At 39.8% G+C, this 10,258-nt stretch overlaps 1 protein-coding gene across 1 annotated transcript; it reads right to left on the bottom strand.

The window, feature by feature from the left end:
* Positions 1–7,535: 7,535 nt before the first annotated feature.
* LOC132039503 (uncharacterized) lies at positions 7,536–8,615 on the bottom strand. Its single transcript, XM_059429973.1, has one exon. It carries the CDS (start codon positions 8,613–8,615, stop codon positions 7,536–7,538), a length of 1,080 nt encoding a protein of 359 aa, XP_059285956.1.
* Between the last annotated feature and the right edge of the window lie 1,643 nt (positions 8,616–10,258).

The following is a 10,258-nucleotide window of genomic DNA, read 5'->3' as shown; positions in this document are numbered from 1 at the left end:
TGAGGAAGTTGTCCTTCACATAATTATTTTGGTGTCGTTCGCCCGTTTTACCCTTTAAAATAGATTTTACATTGGACAAAATTATAATTTAATAATATTTCTATTATATAGGACTTTGAAATCACCTAAAATTTTGATTGTTAAATCTTCCCTTATTTGAATTATGTTAGAAGTCCTAATATTTAAAACTTTGAATTTTATTAAATATTTTATTATTTGAATTATGTTAGAAGTTGTAATATTTAGATTTTAAAATCAACTAAACTGTACTTATTAAATATTTGAATAAATAATAAAGTGCATCAACTGTTTCCTATAATAACTACACGTAAATATATTAAATCTTGGACTCTAAAACCTATAAAATAATATTATGTTTGTTTAATCCTTTGGAGAATAATCAATAGTCTAGACTTTTATCCGGACTAATGCCTCTTCCTCCCCAAAAGCCTTTATGGCTTCTCTTTGTATTATTCACTTCTATATTTACAAATTCTTGTTTTCTTCTTAATCTACTTATCGTTAAGTCTTATGCCAAGACATACATAGGTACTCGTCACTATAAATTTGACAAAGACATTATTTATACCAAATAAAAAAACAAATAGTCTTGTCTCAAACATTAGATTAAATCAGAATTGAATAAAGAATTTACAATCAACATCAAGAAAATCGGAGAGGAAGCCTACTAATTCCAGCAACTAAAATTAAACATATAAAATTCGAATAACATAAGCTGTAAATCTGGTAAGGTATTTTTATAAAGAAAAGTAAAGCCGTTTAATATGAATTGTCTCTTAAGACAACCTTGAAATTGAAATAGTTGAACTCACCTTAGAATCTATAAGAAAATAAAAGAACGTTAAGTCAATTAAAAATCAATATTATTATCATCATTATAATCTGCTTCGCAGAAGCAAACATTTTTATTTATAACTCATCAATATCTGGAAGAACCATATAATAATTTTGTTCCTTGAGATCTTGCATAGGATGCTCTTCATGAGTTTGTCCAAATGTAAAAATACCGCAAATACGATGACGGCTAATTGTGACTTCAACAAAGTTCAGTTGGTGTTAGTACACGAAAAATACAAAAAATAATAATTAACAAAAACACTACAATTGTGAGAAAGGAATATTTATTTAGATGTTAATACAATCACCTGTAATAAATTAACAATAAGAAAAAGGATGAAGATGAGTTTGGTTTTCGACTTTACCTTCTTCATAAAGCAATCAAATTATTTCGTCATTTCTAATCTATCCTTGATAACAATCAATAAAAAATAATCTCTTATTATATACAATTCATATATAATCTTAAACGTTATTAACTAAAAGAAATAAAGAACGGCAGAAATAAAAACTAAAAAGACTAAAATCAAAACCAAAATAAGAACTAAGAAGACAAAGAAGAAGGAAGCAGAAGAAACATATGTTTACGGCAAAGTGTATGTTTTCCCCTAAAGTATGTTCCAGAATATATTACTTAAATAGAATTGGAGAGATCCTTTTTTATATAAGGTAAAATTCTAATTGATTTAGGAGTGTGGAAAAATATATTATTTGTGTAGATAATTAAATAATAATTAGTTTATGTCAAAAAAATTTAGTGCCTATGGGAAAATAAAAACAATTCATGGAAATTTAGGGGACTTCAAAAACCAAATTAATAGGCAAAGTTCGGTCTAAAGCCTAGGCAAATTTCATTCCTTAAATAGGTAAATAACAAAAGCCTAATTTTAGGTACACAATTCAAATAAGGTAAGGTTTAATAATCATATTTTAATGAATTTTTAATTTCTAAATATTAGAGAAATAATTGAGTAAAATGGTAAATGACTATTTTGTCTATTGTAGATTATTTTAATGAAGGGCAAAAAGTTCAAATAACCTTTCTAAGGCCCTTCATACTTTTAATATAATATAGATTAATTGGAATAATACTTAATCAAATTTTGTATTTTGTGACTTACACATCATTGATATTAATTGTGTTAGACCTCTTTTTGTTTCACAAAACTGTGGATCTAAAGTTTTTGGATTGGAAAGTTTAAGACTTGGGTTCACTTTTTTGTGATGAAAAGAAGCTTAACACAATTAATGTCAATTCAGTGAGTCACATAATAAAAAAAAAATTGGTGTTTACAGTTAATTAAACAATTAATTTTAAAAATCAACAAATTCAAAGTGAAAATATGTATTATTTTACTATATATGGTTAGTTGTTAAAATGTATGCATGCAAAGTATATGTGATACATTCATTAACTTAATTTAAACTTTAAGTTATTTTTGTCCTAATTACCTCCCACATTTACTTTATTTGATAGAATTTACCTCTCTAGACAAGACACATGTTGCCATGTGGATTTATCTTTGTCCACGTGACATTTTTAAAAATAAAACTGTTGTAACTATTAATGTATGTCCATTTAATTTTTACTTGGAGAGCAAGTACTTTGGTTACTTGGCCACAAAGATAACTTGGCCACCAAGCCATTTTCTTGGTTGCTTGGCCACCAAGTCATTTTCCTCTAATAAATAGGAGGTTCATTTGTAGAATATGATATATACAATGAAATCTCTCTTAAGTTAAACGTTGAATAATATATCTGTCTCTTTCTATATACTTGTCTTTGGCATATTTACTTTATATTTTTTATTTTGTAACATTTTATCAGTACAAGACTCTGTCATCTCGAGCAAATACTTTGAAAGCCTCGAAGGTATTGACTTTCTTTTTCTTAATTCATGGAAAATCTTTCTAAACGTGATTTTGTTGCCTTGGATATATTCGGATAAAGCTATTTGTCTTGGGTTCTTGATGCTGAAATTCATCTTGATGCGATGGGTCTAGCAGGCACCATCAAAGATAAAAATCAGGCATCAAATCAAAATCGTGCCAAGGCAATGATATTCCTCCACCATAACCTTGATGAGAGCTTAGAATTGGATATCCCACTGTTAAAGATCCTCTTATGTTGTGGAATAATTTGAAAGATAAATATGACCACCTGAAGATGGTCGTGCTTACACAAACACGTTTGGATTGGATCCATTTGAGGCTACAAGATTTTAAATCTATCTGTGAGTATAATTCTGCCATGCTTAAAATTATATCTCATTTGAAATTATGTGGCGAAAATATCACTGATCATGATATTGTCACGCCCCAAACCCGAATGGGATGGACTACGCTTCATACGCAACTACTATGATCGTATGATGGTCTACATGACGTAACTTGTAAAACAATTGAGAACTGTAAATGACTTATGTAAATGACACATGAATGTGGCATTTGGCCTGATGCATCTGACTTATTACAACTGACTCACTGACACTGTCTATGAATCCTCTATGAGTACTTATCACTTGACAACTGATACAAGTGCTTTAACATCAATGAAAACTTTAGACTTGACTCAGCCCCAGGTAGAGTTGGAGCGTATAGCCTTTTCGTTGAACATCTGCATTGCCTGTCAAGATGATATGCCAACCTGTAAATATGAACCTGCAATGTGGAAAATAACAAATGCAGTGTCCTCGGCCAAGGGACGTCAGTACAGAAAAATTGTACCGAGTATGTAAGGCCGACATGAAACATATGTAAAGACAATATGCTTGCTGATCGTGTATTTCTACCTTGATAGGGTCGATGTATTCTTGTCCGGATGTTGGATCATTGATGACAATGTCGCAAGGGCATCCGCAAACTCATTTTGGATTCGAGGGACATGCTTGAAGTCAATCTCTGGGCAATCTTGCACAACTCCTTCACGCAATGTAAGTATGGAAGAATTTTGACATTCTTGGTGATCCATTCTCCTAGTACCTGATGAACTAATAGGTCGGAATCGCCTATTACCAAAAGTTCTTTGATATTCATATCAACTGCCATCCTAAGCCCGAGGATGCAAGCTTCGTATTCTGCCATATTATTCGTGAAATCTGATCTTCGCCGAGATAGGGTAGTCTTTGACCTGTTTTGGAAACCAAAACTGCTCCTATTCCGACTCCTTTGAAATTTGACGCTCCATCAAAGAACATCCTCCATCCTGAGTAAGGCTCTGAAATGTCTTCTCTTGCAAACAGTACTTCCTCATCAGGAAAATAGGTTGTAAGCGGCTTGTATTCATTGTCTACCGGGTTCTCTGCAAGGTGATCCGCCAATGCTTGTCCCTTGACGGCCTTCTGAGTTATGTACACGATATAAAACTCACTTAACAAAATCTGCCATTTTGTTAATTTTTCGGTAGGCATCGGCTTCTGGAAGATGTATTTGAGTGGATCCATCCTTGAGATCAAGTACTTGGTGTACGCAGATAGGTAGTGCCTCAACTTTTGTGCGATCCAAGTCAAAGCACAGCATGTGCGTTCCAACAAAGTGTACCTCGCCTCGTACGGTGTGAATTTCTTGCTTAGGTAGTAAATGGCTTGCTCCTTTTTTCCCGTCTCATCGTGTTGTCCCAACACACATCCAAACGCACCATCCAGTACGGACAAGTACAGCAATAGAGGTTTTCCCAATTTTGGCAGGACCAATACGGGTGGACTGGACAAGTACTCCTTGATTCTGTCGAAGGCCTTCTGACACTCTTCTGTCCATTTTGTGGCAGCATCTTTCTTCAGCAGCTTAAATATGGGTTCACAAATCACCGTTGACTGTGCGATGAATCGACTAATGTAATTGAGCCTTCCGAGGAAACTCATTACATCTTTCTTGCTCTTCGGGGGAGGCAAGTCTTGGATTGCCTTGATTTTTGAAGGATCCAACTCTATACCTTTTCTGCTAACAATGAATCCCAATAATTTTCCAGCAGGAACTCCAAACGCACATTTTGCTGGATTCAACTTCAAGTCGTACCTCTGCAATCGTTCAAAGAACTTCCTTAGGTCAGTAAAATGATCTGAACTCCTTCGAGATTTGATAATGACATCGTCCACGTAGACTTCGATCTCCTTATGAATCATATCATGGAACAAAGTAGTCATGGCCCTCATGTAGGTCGCACCAACATTCTTGAGGCCAAATGGCATTACTCGGTAGTAAGACACTCCCATGGAGTGGTAAACGCCGTTTTTCGCATCATCCTCATGCATCAAAATCTGATAATATCCTGCGAAGCAATCGACAAATGATTGCAACTCATGTTTTGCACAATTATCGATGAGTATGTGGATGTTCGGAAGGGGGAAGTCATCCTTAGGACTAGCTTTGTTGAGATCCCGATAATCCACACATATCCTGATTTTTCCGTCCTTCTTTGGAACGGGCACAATGTTGGCCAACCAGGAAGGGTAGTTTGTAACCCTCACGACATTTGCTTCAATCTGCTTGGTGACTTCCTCTTTGATCGTTAAACTCAAATCGGGCTTGAACTTCCTTGGCTTTTGCTTGATCGGCGGGCGGGTGGGATCAGTTGGTAGCCTATGAGAGACGATGTCGGTGCTCAGCCCGGGCATGTCGTCGTAGGACCAAGCAAATACGTCGACATACTGCTTAAGCAATTCCAACAATTCTTGCTTCCGTTCAGCTTCTAAGTGTATGCTGATCCGAGTTTCCTTCACTGTTTCGTCGTCTCCTAAGTTAACTATCTCAGTTTCATCCAAGTTCGGTTTCTTTTGATTCTCGAGTTGCTCGATCTCTTGCGGAAGATTCTCAGGCATCATGCTTTCGTCGTATTCCTCGTAATCTTGTTCGTCGTTTGTACTTTGCTCAACGGTTTCGTTACATGTCATAATCATAGAATGAATATTTTTACTAGTTTGAGTGCTGAAAAAGAAAGGCGAGTATAAGTAAGATATGATATTTTAATAGAAAAATAAAAATGCATTTTCATTAAAGAAGCATTCAATGCTTTTAAAGAAAGAGGCGGATGACAAAAGAGCACAGGCATGATTCAAGCCTCAATTGATCATGCTATTTTGAAAACAAACTACAATTCCACACTACCAAGACTCCCGGCGAACCAAGGATGGGCTGACAGTCCAATTCTGCAAGATCTCTCCTGGTTCGGCATCACGAATAGTCGGTGTCTCGGCATCTGCTTCAGTCTCCCCACAATACTCCTCGATCATTGTCACGAACAGGTTCTCCATTCCTTCTATGATATCTTCATCGACCTCCGGCACAATCATCTGACCCTGGACAGGAACTTGCTCTGGCACAAAGATCCTCTTGGTGCCGCTAGTTTCTCCAAACATAGGATCATACCCGAGCCCAAAAGTACCCTTCTGCTGCTTCAGTTGGATTGGTTCAATTATGCCATCAGATTTTGGGCCTAACCCGGACTTTGGCTGGTAGCCGTACTTCAACATCTCTGACGCTACCATCTTTGCCGCGCTTGACATCTTCATTTCATCAGATCCCGCCATCTCATCTATTTTTACAGCTTGCATGATTTCCACAGCATGAAAGGTGGCTCCATCTAATTCTCCCATTTCTTCAATAACCGGAATAGAGCGTTCAGAATAGACGGGGTGACCAAGTTCCCCCTGAACTACGATTTGCTCCCAGCCCCATTCGAATTTCAAACACTGATGCAAAGTGGAAGGAACGGCTCCAGCCATGTGGACCCATGGCCTTCCTAACAACAAGTTGTAAGTTGATGATATGTCCATCACTTGAAAAAGGATCGGGAATTCCACGGGCCCGATCTGCAAATGTAGATAGATTTCTCCAATGACACCCCTTTGTGTCCCGTCAAAAGCTCGGACCTTCATACGGCTTTCTTTCATTTCTCCTGTGTCCATCTTCAACTTTCTCAAGGTGTTGAGAGGGCAAATGTTACACCCGGAACCTCCATCGACAAGTACCCTAGATACAAACTTATCTCCGCACCTCACGGTGATGTGAAGTGCTTTGTTGTGTTCTGTTCCTTCTGGTGGAAGTTCATCATCGCAAAAAAGAAATCTTGTTTGCTTCAACCATCTGCCTGATTGTTGTGGCCAGCGTTTCACTCGTCGTCTCATTCGATATGCTTACTCCACTCAATACCTTAACTAAAGCGTCCCTGTGGGCTTCAGAACTCATCAACAAGGACATGATCGATATTTGGGTAGGTGTCTTCTTCAACTCGTTCCTCAACCGAATAATCTTTGGTTTGCATCTTCTTCCAAAATCTCGCCGCCTCGCATCGTAATGTTTCTCCTTTGATGGTGCTCTTTGCCCGAACTTCCTCTCGTTTAAATCCTCCGGACATAACATCTTCCCCGACCTCGTCATTCCATGGGCGACTGCGGCCTCCATCATCTTAGCCTTCCCTTTCAATTGATAGTCCCATGGGACTGCCCTAGAATCATAATCGTGCTTTCTTGCTACAACAGTGGTCACCACGAATTTTGGTTGGTATGCCTGAACAGTTACCGGCGCCTTCAACTGTACCGTGATGATGGGAGTAGTTGGGGATGTTGCGACAAATGCCTCAGTGTTTCCAACGGGCACAATGGTTCCCTCCAAGTCATATTCCTCATTAAATGATATCATATTAACTGCTCGGTTTCCATGATTTGGTAGCGGGTTGTTGTTCACGTTCGGGGGGCGTTCGTAGTGCATTGAATTGCTCCGCTCTTGATTAAAGCTTCAATTTGGTTCTTCAAACTAAAGCATTCCTCGGTGTCATGTCCCTGAATTCCTGAATGATATGCACAGCGTTTGTTCCCATCAAAGTTTCGAGGAATTGGATCAGGGATTCTTCCTTTAACTGGTTGCAACAATCCTGCTGTCCTCAACCTTTCAAATAATTGGGCCAAAGGCTTGGCTATGGGGGTATAGGTTCGGGTATTTCTGACTTCGGGAGTTGGGCGAGGTCTTGGGGCATATGGTGGTCTATTCTGGTGGACGGGTGCTTGGATAGGGGTGTAAGGTCTTGGAGGGTTTTGGTAAGTGGGGGCTCGTGGTGGGTTGTAATGTGGTTGGGCGTTATAAGCTGGGTATGGGACATAAGGGGCATGAGCAAAGATTTGGGGGTTTGTGGGGTATCGGCGAGATGACTCTCCTCGCCGGTAGTAAGGTGTGATATTGGATATGTCCTTCTTCTTCTTTTTAATTCCACTAATGGAACCTGACTGTATGGCTTTGCTTGCGGCTTGCAGTGCAGCCATTGATTGAATCTTTCCGAACTTGATTCCTTCTTCCAAAAAGTCTCCCATTTTGACCAAATCGGCCAACTTTTGGCCCATCGATCCCATCATCTTTTCAAAGTAGATGCCTTCCTGAGCTCGAATGAAATACTTACTGAGCTCGCTTTCGTCCAATGGGGGCAGAACTCGAGCAGCCTCAATTCTCCAACGTCTTGCGTAATCCTGGAATGATTCAGTCGCCTTCTTTTGTATGTTGCTCAGAGAAAATCTATCTGGTGTGATCTCAGTGTTGAATCCGAAGCGATTCATGAAATCCCCAGCCATATCCTGCCAGTCGCTCCATTTGCGAGGATCTTGGCGAGTATACCAAGTGAGCGCCTCTCCTGACAAACTTCTAATAAACAATTTCATCCTCAATTTCTCGTTCCTTCCTACTCCTACTAACTTGTCGAAGTAGGCCCTCAGATGTGCATGAGGATCACCTGTCCCATCAAAAATATCAACCTTAGGAGGTTTGTACCCCATCGGCATGCCAATATCCGGTGTATGCATAGATCATCATAATCCAAACTCTCACTTCCCCGAGTGACTCGCATGTTCCTCATTTCTTTCCTTAGATCGTGCAAGTGCTGGTTCATGATTGATTCGTCTTCTCCTATCTTGGCATCTCTCTCCATTTCTGCATACTGATCCACCTCGAACGGGACCCTGACTGTGACAGGAGCGGTAAAGGTTGGAGCCCCAGCTGCATATACCGGTGGCACATGTTGCTCGTGGGAAGTGTCAACGTGTGCCCCTGGTATGTGCTGCACGGTGGGGTAAGTAGGTGCAGTAGCAGTTTGGGTTGATAGTGGGTTTTGTGAAGTATGAGTGTAGTCGGGGACGTAAGGGGTTTGTTTAGGCAAATTTGGTACATTCACAAGAGTGACCGGAGGTAGGTTGGAAAAGAAAAGGTGTATTGGAGGTGGACGTGTGGATGGAGGGACGTGTTCTGGAACCGGCGAATCCAAAGACGAAAAGTGAGGTGGGTTTGGGAAAGCAGTCACAGTGAGATGGGTCAGTGTCCCGAACTTGGCGCAGCCTCTCCTCTTAGTTCGTCAAGTTGTAGCTTTAGCAAAGCGATCTCTTCTTCATCGTTCGATTAATCTCTCTCTCGAGCTTTCGGATTTTCATTTGTTATGGAAAGGTTAGCATTGGGTTGACTTCGTTGGTGATAGTCATTTTTCCCTTAGATCTCAAATTGTAGTGTGACTCGGCCGCCTTGAAGATCAACACAAATCAACCTCTCGTTTGGGGGGGGGGGGGGGATAAAAGTAAAATGAAGACAATTGGAAAACAAAAGTTAGTCCAGGAAGCTTTAGAAAGAGTAGAGTAACACATTTGATCACATAATTACGTCAAGTCGACGTGCAAACAAGCGTGTCCTAATTGTGGAGCCTCTTTTTGCCAGAGGTAAGCCTACGTTACACACAAGTTGATGATGATGATCCTTTTTTTTTTTTTGACACATTCTGTGATTTTTTAGAACAAACATAACTTCCATTCCAACAAAAGGTAGCTCGAGAGCTTACAAGGATAGGCCTATGGCAGCTTGAAATGATAAAACATAAAAGGGATGGCCATAAAGGCATACAAAAGGAATGGGTCGATGGAAATTTAAAATGAAAATGCAAAGGGTGGCCACGAGGGCGTACAAAGGGATTGGGCCATACGGCACTCTTTTGGAATGTAAAGAAAACAAGAAGTGGAAAGAAAATAGTCTAGGGCCATGTCGGGCCGTCATTGTCATCCCCATCATATGCTGGATCATAATCGGGCCCTGGGTCGTACTCAGGTTCTTCCTCTGGGTCTGTCCAACCTGCCTCTGGATCATACTCAGGTCCTTCCTCTATACCATGTACTGTAGGCCTGTACTCGGACTGCACCTCCAGTTCCTCCTCGGAAGGTCCGGCTGGAGTATACTCGGGTGATTTCTCCGGCTCCACCTCCATTACAAGGTCACGTTCTGCTTCCCACTCCGGATCTTCTTCCGGATCCTCTTCCATTGGTTCGTCTGACTCTGCCGGATCCTCCTCCTCTACCAACTGTATCAAATGGTTTACTGAACCCGGAACTACCTGCCTGTACATGTCATTGTTGACGTTCATGAGGGGCAGTACCTCAACTGT

Source organism: Lycium ferocissimum, chromosome 12, assembly GCF_029784015.1.
Source record: "Lycium ferocissimum isolate CSIRO_LF1 chromosome 12, AGI_CSIRO_Lferr_CH_V1, whole genome shotgun sequence".
NCBI lineage: Eukaryota > Viridiplantae > Streptophyta > Magnoliopsida > Solanales > Solanaceae > Lycium > Lycium ferocissimum.
This window is presented reverse-complemented; position numbering and strand designations above follow the sequence as displayed.